The sequence below is a fragment of the Sphaerodactylus townsendi genome, linkage group LG09, assembly GCF_021028975.2.
Source record: "Sphaerodactylus townsendi isolate TG3544 linkage group LG09, MPM_Stown_v2.3, whole genome shotgun sequence".
Classification (NCBI taxonomy): Eukaryota; Metazoa; Chordata; class Lepidosauria; order Squamata; family Sphaerodactylidae; genus Sphaerodactylus; species Sphaerodactylus townsendi.
In genome coordinates, this window is record NC_059433.1 from 28,613,830 (window position 1) to 28,633,043 (window position 19,214).

At 42.7% G+C, this 19,214-nt stretch overlaps 1 protein-coding gene across 4 annotated transcripts in view; it reads right to left on the reverse strand.

Moving 5' to 3' along the window:
• RIPOR2 (RHO family interacting cell polarization regulator 2) overlaps positions 1-19,214 on the reverse strand; it is a 128,729-nt gene that overhangs the window by 21,332 nt on the left and 88,183 nt on the right. For all 4 annotated transcript variants that reach the window (XM_048508192.1, XM_048508189.1, XM_048508190.1 and 1 more), the window contains exons 4-10: positions 18,823-18,901; positions 16,409-16,432; positions 15,099-15,152; positions 10,907-11,056; positions 10,076-10,139; positions 2,433-2,476; positions 421-546 (exon numbers count right to left, since the gene is read on the reverse strand). In XM_048508192.1, the coding sequence (XP_048364149.1) occupies positions 421-546; positions 2,433-2,476; positions 10,076-10,139; positions 10,907-11,056; positions 15,099-15,152; positions 16,409-16,432; positions 18,823-18,901 (541 nt within the window). The remainder of the gene's footprint in view (positions 1-420; positions 547-2,432; positions 2,477-10,075; positions 10,140-10,906; positions 11,057-15,098; positions 15,153-16,408; positions 16,433-18,822; positions 18,902-19,214) is intronic.

Genomic DNA, 19,214 nt, shown 5'->3' on the forward strand with positions numbered 1-19,214 from the left:
CAGTAGAGATATTCATAAAGTTGGATACCTCACTAAAATTGCCTTATCCTCCAAGGGCTGGCTTCTTTCAAACATAACCATTTGAGCTTTCATCATTTGATCGCTCAAAAGTTGATGGGTCTAAAATGTTTGAGATGATGTGAAAGTTCTATCATGATGTTTAATCTGTGATTATTTCTGGTCACACCCAAGTGATCTCTAGATGCTACAAGAAACCAGGCGTACTCCTGGAAAGCATTCACTGGATTTTTTGTCTGGCTGATCTCTAAGCAATACATTACAAAAAATAACTGATGGAAACCTGGAATCCCACCTAAGAACATAGAGGCATTTATATATTTGGGGGATCTGGGTGGCATTGCCCATTACCTATTAATTAACTTCATTGACACATTTTAGTAACAACATTTGTATTGATACCTTAATGGAGATTAGCCCAACAATAAGGGGGAGGAAGATCATTTCTTCTCCATCCCAGCTCTGCTTGCCGTTGACTTCTATTTTGCCTTTCAGCTTCCACCTCTGTCGGCCATACCGCATGAAAATCTGTGAAAAAGAGGAGTTGTGTTGCATCTATTTACTTCATTTGTAGCCTGCCTTTCTTGCTGAGATGCAAGACAGATTACAAAGTACAGAAACAAATTTAATCAGACAGCATGAGACGGACCATAAACCATCTCAGAAGGACTAGGATTACAAAATCACAAACAATGCACACAAAACCTCCCCTGTGTTCCCAAAGCCCACATATTCATCCTGTCACCCGCTCTTATTCTCGAAACAAAGAAAAATAAGAATCCCAGCAATCTGGTGGATGTCTATTGCTACAAGGTATATATGAGATACTACAAATGCTGATAAGTTGTTTTCCTGGCTGTCCTCTTGCAAGCCCTACCCTGTTTCCCCAAAAATAAGACAGGGTCTTATATTAATTTTTGCTCCAAAAGATGCTTTAGGGCTTATTTTCAGGGGGTGTCTTTTTCCCCCCATGATTTTGCACCCCCACCTGACCAGGTCAGCTGCGCCGGGGAATCTGTAACTAAGGCTTATTTTTTTTAGTAGGGCTTATATTTCTAGCATCCTCCAACAATCCCGAAAATCATGCTAGGGCTTATTTTCAGGGTAGGTCTTACTGTATCACTTGTAATCTTTTCCAGAACTAGTGGAATAGATTGTACCACATAGTACCAGAATACTAGAACTATACTTCTTGCTTATGCATATGCATGGTGGCAGTTTCGTGCAGATCCCTTCTAAGGAAGGGAGCATGAAACCAGCAACAGCTAGAATGTGAGGATTGCTTTGGAAAGCCAGCCAATCAGGTGAGACTATTGTCGAATACAACATATAAAGCTGCCCCAGGTCTTAGCTGCAAGATGTCACTGTTGTGGACTCTCCTATTTGACATAAATCAGTGGAAGATCATTTGGTTGCTAAGTGGTCAGAACTAGCTCTGGGAGGATTTAGTTCATCTGATCATCAATTTGGCTGGTAAAGAGTAACACTGGGGGGAAAGGACAGGGTTTAGTGGTAAGTTTCCTGAGGCACCTGACAAGTGAACAGAGGGTTAGTTAAAATGATCCCTTAAAACTGATCGGCCTTGGATGATTGGTAAAGTAGTTCTTTTGGAGCAGGGAAACATTAACTTTAAGGCCATCCAACCTGTGCCTCCAAGCTGCTTAGTACCTCTCAGCACATAGGTTGGTGTGCAGGGCTGAAAGGCTTTGCTTGTGCCAGGTACAAATTTGCTCAGTGTTCAAAGCCACCGGAGATTTAAATGTTGGTTACAGGGAATGGGGATTAGAGTTATAAATTGGGTCTGGCTGCTCCAGATTTGCTATTAATAAAACTGACACTTGTTTCGTCCAATATCTTAATTTCATGTCTTCATTTTGGGGCTCTGTGTTCAAAGGGGGGGGGGAGATATCTACTTTCAGGAGAGGTCTGCTTTTGTTTAGGGACACGGTGCAAGTTTGTAAAGCTGGGATTTCCACATAAATCATGCGTTTCCAAGCAAAATCACTACACAAGCACAGACTCACACTGTAGTTGAGCCATGGACAGTGATTGTATTCTGGATTTCAGCCATGCTAGTTTTTGACTGTTCTAATTGATCTGCTCTAGCCAGCCTATCTTAACTGGATACGAGAATCACGCGATGAAGAAAATGAAAGCCAAGAACAAAATATTGAGAGAAAGGCTGACACTCTTCCAAACAAAGTTAAAGAAAGATCTGTTGTTATCTTGCTAGCCATCCATCAGCTCTCCGGGACCGATCTGTACATGGGAAAGGCTTTGAGTGCATTCATCCATAAATAGAGAATAGTGGATCTTTCTTGCTGTACAGGATGTGAATACAAGAGGAAATGTCATGTGGAAGACTTTGAACTTGATGGAAGTGACTTTAGAAAAAAAACCCCAAGGTTACTCACCTCATACTGATCTCCAGGACAAAGTCGAGCAAAGCCAGCCAGACCTAGATGCCAACAACATTAGAAATCTGTTTCAGAAGAATGGATTATACCCCCTTTTTTTTTTGCTCATATCAATAGCTGGATTCCTGGAATCTGATCCCTGACATTACACACCATTCCCAAAGAATTTAAGCTATTGATAGAATAAGTTGGATATCACAAGTTGGGGAGGATACAGGATGCTCCAACCAATTCTTTCATCGGCTTTGTCTCAGAAAATGGTAAGGATGGATATCTGATTTATTTTTCTGTACCTAGAGTAAATGGGATACATGATGAGATTGTTGGGCTACTCAAGGAATTAAATTATTTTGTATTCTAAAGGCCTAATTTTTCACCACCCTGGCAAGATCTGACTTCTTACTAGAGCCCAAGGCCTCTACTGCTGCTATCCAAAACAAAATAAACTCCCCACACCAATTCAAAGCACCTTCAAATAGGACGCCAGCATTTCACACGCAACCTCATTCATGAAAACTAGCTTTCCTTTTTTCAGGGGCTTCACTGTTCCAATGAGTCACAGTCCTGCATATTATGGGAAACACTCCAGCTGTCTCTGCAGCACCCATTACCACAGCGAAGGAGAATTTCCATCCATGGGTGTCAGAGAGTACCTGGGGTTCTAGATGGTTATGTTTTAGATGTTAATGAGGCAAAATAAGTAGAGCTCAGAGAAAGTCCAGATTAAAACGAAGACGAATAAGAGCTCCATTGGCAACATCAGTGTTGATATACATACTGGAAACCCCCATTCCCAAAACCTATGTACACTGACAGATTCTTATTTTTAATTTACATGATCGTAGTGTCAGCATGAACACAGTGGTGGGTTTCAACCAGTCCGCCTTGGTAGGACAATCTCAGTAATACTGCATGTGGCTTTTTTGCCCTGATCACCCCCAACCTTCTACATTCCTGAACTGGCATCCAAAAGTACATTTATGGGTGCAGTAACAAATGTCAATTGTGTGAACGAAGGGTGTATGTGTAGTGCTTCTGCATAGCATTGCTGCTTTCTACCTGTAGATGGCAACAGTTCCCCACAACCTCCTTTGACTAAAGCTTTTCCTAATCACCTTTAGAGAATGTATTCATCTCCACAGTCCACGGAATACTTATTCTCATCTACTAGAAGCCTTTGAAGAGTCTATAAAATTAGTCTGAAGTAAGAATTCACTGGACACTTGGACAGGTGGCTTAAACGCTCTGAAAATATATTAACCACTAGATGACCTGCCTCCTTACATATTGTCCATCCTCCCCACCCCCACCAGCTAAGAAGATTCTTTCTGTACCTTTCTGTATCTGTACCTGAAGCAGATGACAATGACAACCAGCACGGGCACCTTGCCTTTGAAACACCCTTCCCCAGAGGTGGGATCCAGCAGGCTCTCACAGGTTCCCGAGAGTAGGTTACTAATTATTTGTGTGTGCCGAGAGGGGGTTACTAATTGGTGATTTTGCCACGAGATTTTTGCCTTAGTTACGCCCCTCCTCTCTGCAGTAGCACGCAGAACTTGAAGCAGTCTAGTAGGAGGTGCACCGGCGTGCGTGGCAGCCTGCGCCTGCGTGCATTCGTTTCCCACCCAAGGACTGGCGCAACAGCTGTGTCCTTGCCACAGCCCCACCCAGGAATGTCCTGCCCCTGGAATGCCCGGCCACGCCCCCATCATGTCCCGCCCAGCCCCATTGGTGCTATGCCACAGTTTGAATCCCACCACCATGGGAACCTGTTACTAAAATTTTTGGATCCCACCACTGCCCTTCCCCTTGGGGTTTGTTTGGTGCCTTCTTTACCATCTTTTAAGCACCAGGCCCAAAGACTTCTCTTTTCCCAGGCTTTACTTGAACTGTTCCATCTTTCTCATCTTTTTCGTCCAGTCCGCTTCTAGCGGCTGTTTTGTGTAGACCATGCTGAATGCTGTGTTTAGCTTAACGTTTGTTGTATTTATGATTTCATTGCCTGTGTTTTGATTTTGTGGAACACCACAGGTTCGTGGACTGGCAGCATAATTTTTTTAAAAAATAAAAACATGCTTTATTATTACTTATTCCTACAACTGGGCACGGCAAGATTTCATCTATTAGCATGCCACAAGCAGCCATTCCTTGTTTTAAATTGATGCATAATTACTACCTTTTTCTAATATTGCTTCCTGCCTCTTCCCCAAGGACCTTACAGCAGCCTTTCAGCCTCACAGCCCTCCTTTGAGGTCTGTTCATCTGAGGAGCAATAACTTGTTCAAAGCTACACAGTGAACATCTTAACTGTGCAGGGATTTCGACTGCTGTTCATCTGTGCCTAAAATGAATGTCAGCTGGAGGAGAAAGACCTTCCCCGTTCTCTCCTTTCTAAGAAGGCAGCAGAGAACATGTTTTTTTCACAACACACAATACATATGCAAGCCCCATGGAATAAACTAAAGTGGTATTTGAACTAGATCTGCTGCAGAATGATCTTTAAAGGAACTCTCACACTGAGAGTTAAAATCACACAGTACTAACATTTCACACAGAAATTAATGTAGAGGCAAACAAATTTCGGTGAAGACTGCACCCACCATCAGAGGCATATCTAGGGAAAATGTAGCCCAGTGCAAAATCTGAGTTTTCCACCCCCCACCCCTCATATGGGCGGCCGCCCTCCCCCACCACGACCAAACTTTTTTTGCAACAGGTCTTGAAGTCAGTGTATGGACTGGGGGGGAGGATGGGTGTGTGGGGGAAATTTTACGCCCCCCATGTGACTAACTGACTGCAGCCCATGGACATTTGACCCCATATGTCCCCCTGGGCAGTACACCCCCGCTATCCATTATTTAACTAATGACAGCATCAAAGCACTGCAGCAACACCATTTCCACCAATACCACTTGGAACAACCTGGTCCCCACACAGTGGTTCTGAGGATTACCTATTCCAGTGGTAGCGAACCTTTGGCACTCCAGATGTTATGGACTACAATTCCCATCAGCCCCTGCCAGCATGGCAATTGGCCATGCTGGCAGGGGGTGATGGGAATTGTAGTCCATAACATCTGGAGTGCCAAAGGTTCGCCACCACGGACCTATTCCATTTCAACCAAGAAATATTTGCCACAGGAATTCTGTGTCACATCCAGAAATAGAGCTCAAATCACCCGAGTGCTGACATTCTCAATTCATAAGAACTGATTTACTTTCCATTGTCACATGATGTTTCTTACAACCACCAGTATATTCAGGGTTGGTCCAATATATTTTGATGTAACTATGTCCTGTAGCGCCATTCCTGTTGCTAAGAGGAACTCTTGCTTTGCCTATGAAAGTCAGCCCCCAGTTCCGTCATTCTCCCACACTGCTCTTAGGTAGAAGAACAATGCAGCCCTCTGCAGGGCTCATATTTCCTCCCACTTGCTAATTTATTTATTATTTATAAATAATTTACATTTACTAGCACTCTGCTGCTGGCTCCATCTCTCTTTTGATGCCTCAGTATGCCAACTTGCTCTCTGCTGCCCACACAGTTGACATCCACTGCAAATAAATGCACCTCCAAGCAAGTAAAAGTAGGAGTGAAAATATAAGCCAGTGAAAAATGGATACTTCTGGAAACATCCCCACAGGCCAAAACAGCCCTCACTTCATCCATGCACTGCAGTGCTGGATTTTTTTGAGGCCCAGGGCCTCAAAATCTAGGGGGCCTCTGGCCAAGGTCTATAATATTTTTGACACTGTCATAGGCCTTTCTCACACTTGCTGTCTAAATAACCCTTCAGTAATTTTCCTTGCACTCTATATCAGAATAATACTGTCTCAATGCTAGTGTAACTTGACAGTTGCATTGATTTCTGTATTGATTTTGTTCTTCCAGGACTTCACTGAAGCGGACCCATTTTGTGGACCCAATCTTCCTACAGTTGTGAAGGTGGGGGTTCAGGAGGGACTTCACAAGTGGAACAGCCTAGGACCGTGGTGGCGAACTCATGGCACTCCAGATGTTCATGGACTATAATTCCCATCAGCCCCTGCCAGCATGGCCAATTTGGCTGATGGGAATTGTAGTCCATGATCTGGAGTGCCATAGGTTCACCACCACGAGCCTAGGACCTAGCCTAGGACCTAACTCCAGCACTGATGAACAGAGCTGTTCCAGGGAGTATTTTAGCCCAAGGAAAGTACAAGAGTATAGCCATATGCTGGTATACTTAACATTCCAGCTTCTGAAATCATGGGATTGAACAAGAGCCCTAGATCAGTTCCTCTGCATGTATGCATGTGTTAAGTACAGTTAAATTGTTTCTGACTGCTGGTGACCTTATGAATCAATGTCCTCCCAAATGTCTTATCGTTAATAGCCTTGCTAAGGTCTTGCAAACTACAAGAATAATACCGTCTCATGAGTGGCTTCTCATGTTGGGTCTGCCTCTTTTCCTGCTGCTTCCATCTTTTTCTAGCATTATTGTCTTTTCGTAATGTGACCAACGCATGATAGCCTCATTTTAAGCCCTACTTGCTATGAAAAGGATATTTCCCTTTATTGCAAGCAGTGACTTGGATCCATGTGGCCAGAAGGATCAGATCCTTGTGATATCAATAAATTCAGCACAATTCTTAAATCCTAATGACACTTTCCTGGGTGTAAGCCTCAATGAATACCACAGGACTTACTTCTGAAGAACAGACATGTTTAGGATTGTTCCAAACATGACCAATTTGTGTCTATTGCGATGTCAAAATCAGGGTCTTATTCATTTAATACTGTTCAGATAAACTTTTCTGAAGGCTAGGACAGCATTGCAGTTCAGTGCTATCCTAGCTGAAAACCAGCACGTTTAAAAAGCAGATTTTAAAAAACTTTATTCAGATAAAAAGTGCCCTATTTCAGAAAGGAAGGTTCTACAGTCATCACGAAGTGAGAAAGAAGATTCCTTATTTCAACTGGGAAAAACTATTGAGCTGCACTAGGCTTAACCTAATTTTGGGCAAATCTTATTCAGGAAATTCTGCTAACAGGTGGGAAGACTAACTTTTTAAGCCTTGTGATAAGATGCAGGGACACTTCCTGTTCAGAGAAACTTCCCCTCAGGGCTGAAACAGCAGCAATGGCTACTATAATTTCAGTTTCTGCTGGGGAGAGGGGAGGCTATGTTCCAGCATTGCTGCCAAAGAACAAAGTGACCTCTGTCCCCTGCTAGTACTATGAGCCCTGAGCACAGCTACTATGCAGTGTTCTCCAAAGAACAATGTTTGGGACCAAGCTATTTGAGGAAAAGAAATCTTTAAATCTTTACACTGCATGAATTTTAGGCATTGGTATTTTAGTTTGCCCTTAGAGAAATGGAAATGTATGTCTGGGGTGGAAGGAACAGTCACTTTCTGTTTACAGATTTATTTTTCTTTGAATTCAAAAAACCCTGATACAGAAAGTCAAACTTGAAGGAGTCTTGCTGCCTTAATGGATGAGTTGGATGCCAATGCTATCCCCTTCCACAGATGTAAAGCATGCTCTAGTTTCCCTGGTGAAGACACTGCTATTTACCAACACATGTATATGTGCGTGTGTGAAGCAAAGGTGGAAAATAGTTCTCAGCAATTAATTACTAATTAGCCAATGCTCTCAAAAAGGACAAGATTCTTTTTGACAAAGGTGTTTTTGTTCCACTAGCACATATTAATTTGATGGGTTGAATTAACACTGAGCTCCCAATAATTACAAACAAAACTGAGAAAATTGGCATTTCTATTGAATCCTTGGGTATGTTGTCCCATGCATGAAGCCTTTAACAGTTTGAAAGAAAGATTACTAGAAACAGAATCTCAACACTTATTTGCAGCAGCATCCAAAACATGTTCACAGCTCCTCGATACCATTTAAACGGGGATGCATTGCAGATTATATATGCATAATGCTGAACCCTAGCCTTAGGAGAGCTAAATCATTGGCTAGGTTCAATGTTCTGCCTTCAGCACTGCTATATGGCACAAAGAGATTCTGCTCCTGTAACTCTAATCAACTGGAAACTTTAACCCATTCCCTCTTCTATTGCACTAAATATGAGGAAATTAGTGGAAAATATGCAAATGCTTCTCCCTTGAACTATGACAGGATTTCAGATACTCAAAAGATACTTGCTAAATAACCCTGATCTTGTAGTTTGTGAATCGGTGGCCACGTTTTTACTAGAAATTACACACCCTAAAGGATAGTTCTGCTTTTTAACTTTGTTGTGTCAGTCTGTTATTAAGAGATTCTTTGTTATCCTCTTTGGGGATTGTTTTAAATCTGGTTTTTGGTTTTTTTACCCTCTGTATTTTACCTGTATTGTCTTATATGCCAACAAAGGGCTGGTGCTGCTGCTGAATTAACACTGACTAAAACAGTGAAGCTCCATGTTGGAAAAATATATCATGTTTTAATTTCTAGGAAGGTTTTTCAAGACAGCTCTCTCCTACTTTTAACTTTGATAAAGGCTGGGAAATAATTCAGCGTCTCGAGCAGTGAGAGAGGAGTGAACTGAAATAGAACCTGTTGACTTGTTGCAGCAGGCTGGCAGCACGTGAAGCGCATCCTGGGCCCTGACTTTTTCTCTGCTCTTTCTCTAGGTGTGTAGCCTGGGTGGGGCCAGAGGCATGAACCCTCTGGCATGAGCTGAAAGTCTAGAACAGGGGTAGGGAACCTTTAACACTCAAAGAGCCATTTGGACCCGTTTTCCGCGAGAAAAGAAAACACTTGGAGCCACAAATAATTTTTGACATTTAAAATAAAGATAACACTATATATATAGGGTTTTTTAACCTTTTACTCCGCTCATTCTGAGAAGCGCATGGATGCGCCCGCCCTGCTGCCTGCACGGCGGGTAAGGATGAAGCTGGCGGCTCGGCCTTGCTGGCCGCCGGGAAAGCGCCCACCCCGCTCCAACGGGGCTGGTGAGAGGGGAAGCCCGCAGCGCGGCCTAGCCGACCGTGGGCAGTTGGTGCGCCCGCCCTGCTGCCTGAAGGACAGGCAAGGATGGGGCTGGCGGCTCAGCTCGTGGAGCCACAGTGCAAGGGCAGAAGAGTCGCATGCGGCTCTCGAGCCGCAGGTTCCCTACCCCTGGTCTAGAACGAAAAGGGCCTCCTGGCTCTTTGTTCAAGGCTTGCAGTCGAGCACCTGTGAAAACCTGGACCTGCCCAGATTTATTTGTAATTTAGATTTTTCCTGTTTGAAAGCTGCTTTGGTTCCCTTTGAGAGAAAACTGGTCTAAAACTGCTCAAATCAATACATAATGATCAGTTATTGATCGAGATGTTCGAAGTTATAGACAAAACTTGCAGCATCCACTTATTATCCCACTGGTTTAGCTTTGAGGATGCAAGTGTGATAGGACCGAATTACCCTATATCCCCTTCAAAACCAGAAGAAAGGCCTTTGGAATAAAAGCTTGATATTCCAGGAGACACAACGGCTTCTGCTTCCTTTGGGTGAAAGGCAGAGAGAGGTTCTGAAGCTTCAACAACAAAAGGGGTGGAAGAAAGAAAACAAACCTCTTATCTAAATTGGTTTGTGCTCTCAGGTCTTTCTACAGCTCTTGCTCTGCTTTCTTGTGCAGGAGAAGGAAAGGGGAAAGACAGGCCAATTACCTTTCATCTTGATACAGAACTCCCCCATTAGATTCTCCAGCTCTCCTTCAATAGTACACATGTTCTGTGTGGGAAAACAGAGGACTGACATTATAACCAAAGACTGTTATATAAAAATGAATTATATCTATTTCTGAAGCAACCTTGAGTAGATGTTTGAACTACAGGAGAAGGAAGGAACTCTTGGGCCCCTTCTGCACATGCAGAATAATGTACATTCAATCCACCTTCACAATTGTTTGAAAGTGGATTTTGCTATTCTGCACAGTAAAATCCAGCTTCAAAGTGGATTGAAAGTGCATTATTCTGCATGTGTGGAAGGGGCCATGGTCGAGTATGTGGGCGTGGGTGATGGGGTTGGACCCCTAGAACTTGTCATTCCATGTCCACGGAGTCAGCAGGCCCAGCTGCCTCCCCTAATGTCCACAGACTTAGGTTTATTTCTTCACCAAGTCATGGAGGAAGCAACCATTTTTCTGCCTTGGGGAGGAAGAGGTTCAGCCTGAAAATCTTCACTTAGAAATCTCTTGCAACACTTCTGGAAAGCCACTGTCAATGGTGAGCAAATCCCTGTGGACTTACAACAAGCCTAAATGTTTCTTTGGAACTCTATATTCACAAAAGAAAAACTACATTACAGGCAACGGACTTTGCAAAAGTGGTACATTGCGATATTTAATTATTATCCGGGGCTACTAATTGGAAGGTATGGAATTCTGTCCTTTAACAATCTCACAATATGTTTTCCCTGTACAATGCAGTTCCCATTCCCACAGTAACCAGAGACAAATTCAACCTTGTGAAGAGTGTGTTAAATAGATCGCTGCGTACCTCTGTGTACTCTTTGTAACTTTTGTTGATTTCTGACAAGCTCTCCCGAGCCGCCTTGCTGGCAGGAGACAGCCCAAAGGCTTGCTTCATTTTGCTGGCACCATCGCGGAGCCGTCTTTGGATACAATAGGCTTCAAAAAGTTCATCTATCTGGTAGAAAAAACAGAAGCCTGGTTGAAAAAAAATCAAAGATGATTCAAAGGACATTAAATGGGGCAATTCTGAATGTCTTCTTTAGACAGATCAGGGTGCAAACTGGTACTGATGCCATGCACAGGTGAAGCACTCACAGGGACATGTGGGGTCACATGTCCCTGGGCGCATGCCAGCTGGTCACATGGGGTGACAAAGAATTGCCCCCACTCCCCTTCCCTTGCCCCCCCCCTACCAGGCTGCTCTCTCGGGTGGCAGAGCATCTGCTGGCCAAAGGAGTCAAGGTTTACCTGCCAGTACTGAGAAAGGGTGATAACTTTTGCTGAATAGTGCAGTCCACCAGAAGTGATCTTAGCTAAATTTGCCAGCCAAAAAAACTAGAAATAAAAGCCCAGACCTTTTCTCTCCTAACAGATGAACTGGCCAAATATTCCATGACCTAAAGAATTTCCTCTGGTGTGATGGTGTGTGTCAATAATGTAGCTCTTTCAAAATGTGTGACTAAATATAACTTTCTACTAGTGGACCCCATGTAAGACAGAATACAAACATTACTTCTTACATTATATTTTCTGATCAGAGTCTTGGACTCCACTACAGAGTCTTCTAAGCAGAGTGACACCCTTCCCAGCCCATTGACCTTCATAGACAAAAGGGTATGACTCTGTTCAGGGTTGCCTGGCCAATCAACACAAGATCATCTAACTACAAAAGACGGTTCTTATGTGAGAAGATGCTTCATGAGGTGTCTTGGTCCCAGTTCCTAATCTATTTTGGGTTCTAAAAGTAACCAAAAACCTTGAAACTAACTGCCAAAATACCTCTAATATTATTATTAAGGAAAGCACCAGGTCATAACTGATCCATAACTGGGGTGGGGGAGAATCCACCCCAAAACAGCATCACTTTCAATGTTGTTTTAACTGGGGACCCCAGATTCTCCCTTTAAGGTGGATTTAAAAGGAGAACCTGGGCTCCCTAGCTTAAACACCATTGAAAGTGATGCTGTTTGGGGGTGGATTCCAGCATCACAGCGGCTGCCCATGGGTGGTGGTGGTGCAAAAGTCAGATTTTGCACCAGGCTCCATTTCCCCTAGCTATGCCTCTGGGGCCCACCAATCCAGGAACCTCCCCCCATGCTCAATCTGAGGCAGCCACCCCACCAATGCTGATTACCACCCCCAGCTAATGTATCCATCTCCCCAGTGTTGATCTGGCCTGGCATGTCCACTGCAGGCTCACCAGCTGAGGCAGCCACTTCCCCAGTGCTGACCACAGAAAATATGAGGAGATCCCACTATGACCCCACTGTGGAGCGAAGAGGCCAAAGGAAAACACTCCATGCATAATGGGCCAACATGTCTTGCTCTTCTTTCTTTGTGTGGGGCTCAAATTTAGTCCACTCATGCAATGGAAATGAGGATGATTCTTGCTGCAGCCCCCTGTGCCCCATGAAACGGGGTCCCTGGACCAACAGCAGTGACTTTTAGAACAAATAGAGAAGCTGCTGGATGAATGAGCCACCTAATAACATCACTCCCATGAACTCATTCAACTCAAAGTATTGGATCCCACCCAGTGTGGTTAAAACGGTAGGGATATATATATGTTAATGGTTGCCTTTTCAACAGCATAATGACATTTCATTAAAAAAAACTTTCTGAGATATAGATGTCTGTTTACACTCTAATTCTCAAAGCTCAGCACTACTGGCAGATTCACAAGTCAATTTAACAAGGCTTTAAGTGGCCTGGCACTTGAAGGTCAGGCGGCCTGTCTCCATTCTAAAGAGCTACTATAAATAGTTGTCATTTGTTGTTTATTTCTGCTGACAAGGGTGGGGAACAACATTCTCTCTCTCTGCTTTCCTAAGCATGAAGACCACAACCCTATCTGATGTGTTACAGACTGTCCATTTAGTAACTATATTTCCTGTTTCCTTGCTCTATTTCCTGTTCAAAATTCTACTTCTGATCCAGCTGTCATAGGAAGGCAGTGTGCATAAAATCTAAAACTTCAGCTGCTTCCCGATAAAAAGTTATCTGGAATAGCTATTCATGTTTCGGCCTTGTAAGACCTTGCCTCACACGAAGCTCGGGTTATTTGTCGCCATGGGTTACAGAACAGAAAGCTAGTATACGAAACACTTTTAAGTATGGATTTAGCTCTGTACCAACTCGCTCTTTAGAACACTGAAATCATTTTGTTCTGAGTAGGAGGGACTTGAACACAAAGTGCTCTGCTGCACAAAATGTTGCTGGCAGGGAACATGTTATTTGAAGCCTGTTTTCTTGGTGAATATTTTTGACAAGTGAGTTTGGAAATAATGAAGACATGCCATGCCCTGCCGTAAGAGGTTTTAATGAAGGTAGTCAAAAGATCAATACTGTTATATACTGCTGGAGGAAAAGGTCAAGTACTACACTTGGAGGCACAAGTGAAATGAAGGCAAATCTGTTTATTACAGATTAGAATCGTCAGAATATGTTACGGGCTCAAAATAGCCTATATCACAAATGCTGTATTGCACATAGATAACACAAATGGGCCCCACAAGACAGTTTTTGACCCTTGAGAAAATTGTCTTGCGGGACCCATTTGTGTTATCTATGTGCAATACGACATTTGTAATGTAGGCTATTATCGGTCCTTAACATAGTCTGATGATATTAATCTCTCTCTCTCTCTCTGTATGTATGTATATATGAAATGTGTTTCTTAATCTGTTAGGGCCTCTAACTTATGTTCCCTTTCTTTGTTTGCACCACAAAACGTACATGCCATCACTGATGCAAAGGGACTTGGCTTCTAGTGGCTAATCGTCACTGACACAGGGCCATTTAATGTGTCTCTATGCACACGTCAATATGCTCAACCCATCAAATTGATGGTATCATTTACAAATCATTTAATAAACATCAGGAAAGGTATAACAGAATGGCAGAGTATTTCATTTATCAAATAGATGCTATGAATGAAGCGATCCTGCTGCATACTTAGGATTTCAGTGGTCCCTATGCTTCACATGAAGAAAGCACTCCTCTTCTTCAAGTGAGATGAGCTAGCTTCATGGTAGGTTTGCGGCCCAGAAACAGAGCAAATGAAGAAGAAAAGTTGGCGGTTTTTTAAACATTTCACTTTTTTTCAAACTAAGGAGTCCCAGAGCAGTTTACAATTGCCTTTCTTTCCTCTCCCCACAACAGACACCTTGTGAAGCAGGTGGGGTTGAGAGAGTTCTGAGAGAACTGTGAATAACCCAAGGTCATCCAGCAGGCTTCACATGTATGAGCGGGGAATCAAACCAGGTTCTACAGATTATAGTTTGCTGCTGTTAACTACCTTTTTTGTTATCTGTGTCACACAGAGAGTAGTGATGCATGCATGATTTTACATGGGTGGTCTCTTAAGTATATCTGTCAAGGCAGCGGTATTTATTAATTTACTTTATAGTCTATTTTTCTCACTGAGATTCAAAGTGGATTACACAGCATAAGGCAGATTCTACATGGGTAAAAAACAGCGGTGTGAAAACAGAGTGAAAACGATGTAAACCCTTTTACACAGTTTTAAACCATTTTATACAATTTTTACACTGTTTTCACACCGCTGTTTTTGGCCCATGTGGAATCCACCAAAGTCAAGACAATAAATAGGAGAGAGAAACTAATAAGAAGTGTAATAGGACTAGGATTACAGATGAAGATAACACTGTCAATATAGGGAAGACATGAAAGCGTGCTTTCCCCAGATTACTTGGAAACATTCTTCAATTTCCCTGCTTCTTTATAAACACAAAGCTGCTCTCAGTTGCTGTGTGGTAGCAACAGCTGAGTTTTCTAGTAAATTCCTTCATAGGCTGCACTTTATCCCTCCCCCACCATTGCCTGTATATTCTGATCTAAATCTATTTGAAACAAGGACGGAGGTCTGGCCATGACAGATGCCTTGTGAGGATGCGCCTCTAGAATGCAGGATAATATCAAGCTTTTAAAAAATAGCTTTACGAAGTGGGAAGCCAGATGAAAGGATAGTTGATTACCTTGCTTATGTGGAACTCCAGCTTTCTCATATACCTTTCAATTGCTTTCATTTGCTGCACAATAAATTAAAAAATTACTAGAGTGAGAACAATGACAAGACAAGACCAAGATTAGAACAACTGGTCTGCACTTTCGTAGAATGTGCTGCCTAAACTATTCCATCTTTCAAAACACCAACTTTCCTTACAAGCACTTAGGATTTCATAGGATATTTTTTGGGACACGACAGAAAAATACACTTCACATATCATTCCATTGCCTAAAATAAATAAAGCCAATTGCGATTTTTTTAAACAGAGAAAATCTTTAGGTTCGTGCAAGCAATTTATTCTCAGACTTTGTTCAGTGGCCTCTAAACTAAATTGGTATGGTGTTCTCCACATTGTATCATGAGCTTGTGTATTTATTGAGAGCAATACTGAGTTTGTAGCAAAAGGTCTTGGGCAGAGGTGGGATCCAACCAGTTCTCACCAGTTCTCTAGAAGTGGTTACTAATTTTTTCTGAGTCCTGAGAAGGGGTTACTAAAGCAACCTCCCTGCCCAATAGGGACTGGAGGTGCGTGTGTGTGGCGGCACCACTGTTTGAATCCCACCACCATCGGAACCTGTTATTAAAATTTTTGGATCCCACCACTGGCTTGGGCCACCATCTTCAAGCCACTTTTTAAAACACTTCCTCTGGCTTGCTTGAAAGTGGCTGTTGAAAATGGGATGCTCTAAAGACTCACAGTGCAATCCGGAGTGGGCTGGCGGGCAGGGACAGGGCTGCTCTGGCGCTACCCCACGCTCTCCAAAGGGCTTTTTGCAAAGCAGGAAGGTCAAAAAAGGAGAAACCCCCTCCAAGATTTCCCCATAGGGGATAATGGAGATACGCCAAAAAAAACACGGCGTATCTGCAATGTGTGCTGGGTTGAAACTGGAAGCAGCTAACACCGGCTCCACTCCCCAGCCCACCCCAGGAATGCCTCTAGCCATGCCAGTGCAGCTTTTTGTGCTGGTGGGCCTAGGTGAGGGCCGTGGTTTCCAGGCTGGGCACCTCAGAGTCACATGGCACTGGGTGACTGGGTTAAGTCAGCCCCCTTGTGTCAGCAGCTCAGGGTTGTGCCTGTTCCAGAGAAGGGTCCACCTGCCTCCAGACTGGGCTGCCCAAATGGATAGCCTGATCCCAGGCCCTTCTTTAACTCTGGCATAATTTCCAAAGGGTTACTTAGAACCGAATCCACTGCATCTTAGACATATGCTCTGCTGCCAGATGAGCGTAAGTTCTTTTCTGTTTATAGCAGTACAATGGACCAATAGGGCAATTTACCTTGTCCAGATCGTACAGCACCCCCTGTAATGAACAAAAGGGAAAAGTTAATTAGTATGTAAGACATTATTCCAAGGAAAGAAACATGTTGCTACACACAGCATCATAATCCAACTGAGCCAACATAAAGCACAAATTAAGGTCCTCCTGAATAAGTGCACATGGAATCATGCAAAGCAGAAAGGCACCTATTTGGGCCAGGTAGAGAATAAAAGACTTCTTAATTGTGCTTTGATTACTCATGTAGATGAAAGGGGAGCACACAAAGCTGCCTTGAACTGAGTCAGATCTCTGGTCTATCAAAGGTCCATGTCACACAACAGGGACGCACGCACACATGAGCGTACGCATGCACACGGACGCACGCAAAACATTTTCAAGCAGGAAATAAAACATTTCCTCCATGAAATTCCACAATGTTTTTAGCCCAAAACGTTTTATTTCCAGCCTAAAAATGTTTTATTTGCATGCTGTTCCCTAGTGATACTTTTGTGAAAATGTTTTAAAAACATGTTCACTTGCTGTGCTGTTTCTTTAAGATGTTTCCCACACCTCCCAGACTTCCTCATTGGTACCATTTTCTGAACTTGTGCTGGCCATCTGTATTTTCATCAGTTTTTTTTATTTGGGGGGTGGGGGTTGTGCTTTGTAGCTACAAAGACACAACCCCTAGAGAATCACAGCACAAGGTTTTGAAGCCATGTAGCATCGGATCCACAGAGTTTTTAAAAAAGACCACAAAGTGGTGGGCAGGAATTTTTTTGAGGGAGTGAATGAAGACAAACAGGGGATTTTGAAAACATTTTGCAAACATTTGCAAAATGTTTTCAAGAACTTGTGCAGAATGGACCAAAGTCAGTATTGCACTTTCAACTGACCTTTACTAGGCATATCAATAAAACAAAATACAGGACAGAGTGGGTGTTAAAACAGGACATAAAACTGGACAAAGCTTCCATTACGTCTTTGACTTGAGCACTTCTAATAAAATTCAGCAGTTTTTCCAGTTATCCTGCCGTTGCTGTTATTCAGCAGGTGACAGTATTACACCTTATCCCTCCTACCTACTCAGTGGCGTAGCACCAACAGGACTGGGTGGGGCACAATGCCCCGGGTGGAGCAGCGGAGGGGCATGGCCTTGGCAGCAGTGTTCTGGGGTAGGGGCGGATGGCATGTTGCGGGGCACAGGGTGCACGCACATCCTGGGGGCAGTTCCCTCTCACTCTGCCTCTGTACCTGCTCCTTTTAACGGGAGATTATAAGGACTGGACCTGGAACATTATATTTAGAAAGCAAAAGCAAATGCAGGATATGCTATCTCTGCAGGCGCTTTCATTTTTTTTTTGCCTGCCTGCCTGCTTTCTTCTGGGTTATAATATAATGTCTTAACCTAAATAGCCCAGGCTAGCTTGATCTTGTGAGATTTCGGAAGCTAAGCAGGCTCAGAGCTGATTAGCATTTGGATGAGAATACCAAGGAAGTCTAGGGTGGCTATGCAGAGGCAGGCAATGGCAAACCACCTTTGAATATCTTCTGCCTTGAAAACCCTGAAGGTTGCTGTAAGTCAGCTGAGACTTGACAGAAATATAAAGAGAGAGAGACTTTCATTATAATACATATTACTTTCATCCCACATAGGAGCTTTTAACCCACGTTATGGCAATCACAGAACAATTTTTAAAAATATTTCATTTTGGTTTTGATATTTATTTGGTAAGGTTGGATGGTCGAAATTTAAAAAGTGAATGACTTCTCTCTTACACCCACCAGTTTTCCCTTCCTGTTGGAAAAGCGTTAGCAGATTACTTTCTCTCCATTGTCAACTGACCTTTGTAGTATGTATTGAAACATGTTTGACAGATTATTGAAGGAGACTGGAGAAAAAGATGAACAATTTTTTTTTATTCTTTCATCATCATGTGCCTGGAATAATTGGGCTTCCTATGAATATTGTTATGAGTGAACTGCTCAGGTGTCCACACAAGATGATTACTGTCTGAGACAGGGAGAAACTAACAGGAGGGTAGATACATGATGAGAAAACTGAACAGTGCAAGATTAATGAGATGGGTGCTCTGGTATTGGTCAGGTGTATATCATCGTAATGCTAATGTGAGATAGTACAATTCTTATGTGTTGTCTAGTATCTTCGCACATTTCCAGGGAAAGGTATAGTCTGAAACACCTTCATATGAATATTGTCATCACATCAAAAATTTGCCACACAAGAGGGAAGACCTTCTATCAGTAAATAACTTCTTTATAGAAGCGTACTTTGAACAAAGTCCTCCCTATGTGAAAGTTGAGACAGCATAATTTGTTTCAACAGCAGGATTCATTTAAATTCTGTTGATGATCCACCAACATTGTAAAAGAAACTCCAGTCCCTAATGAGGAGTTTTATGAAGACATACCAGGCGTGAGTTTCTTTTCATGTCCTTTAACTGAGCAGTCAGCTTATCCAGCTCTGTCTGATGCACTTCTAGATATTCACTGCAAAGATAAACCAAAAATTGGAATATCATCTCTGTAGCATTTCAGTATTTAAGTGCTGGTTGTTGATCTCTGTAAAAGGCAAAATCTGTTTCCCAAAGTATTATCTTGCCACAAATTATTTTAGTAAGTCAGTGAGCTTATTGAAGTTATGGTTGGAATGAAACTCTCCCCAATGTAAAATTAAATCATATAAAATAAAAATGCCAATTATATTCCATTACGAAATTGAAAAAATAAAATGAACATAGATATTGGTAAGGAATACAGAAAAGGATTAAAATACGCCAATTCGGGATTCATGAACAAAGCA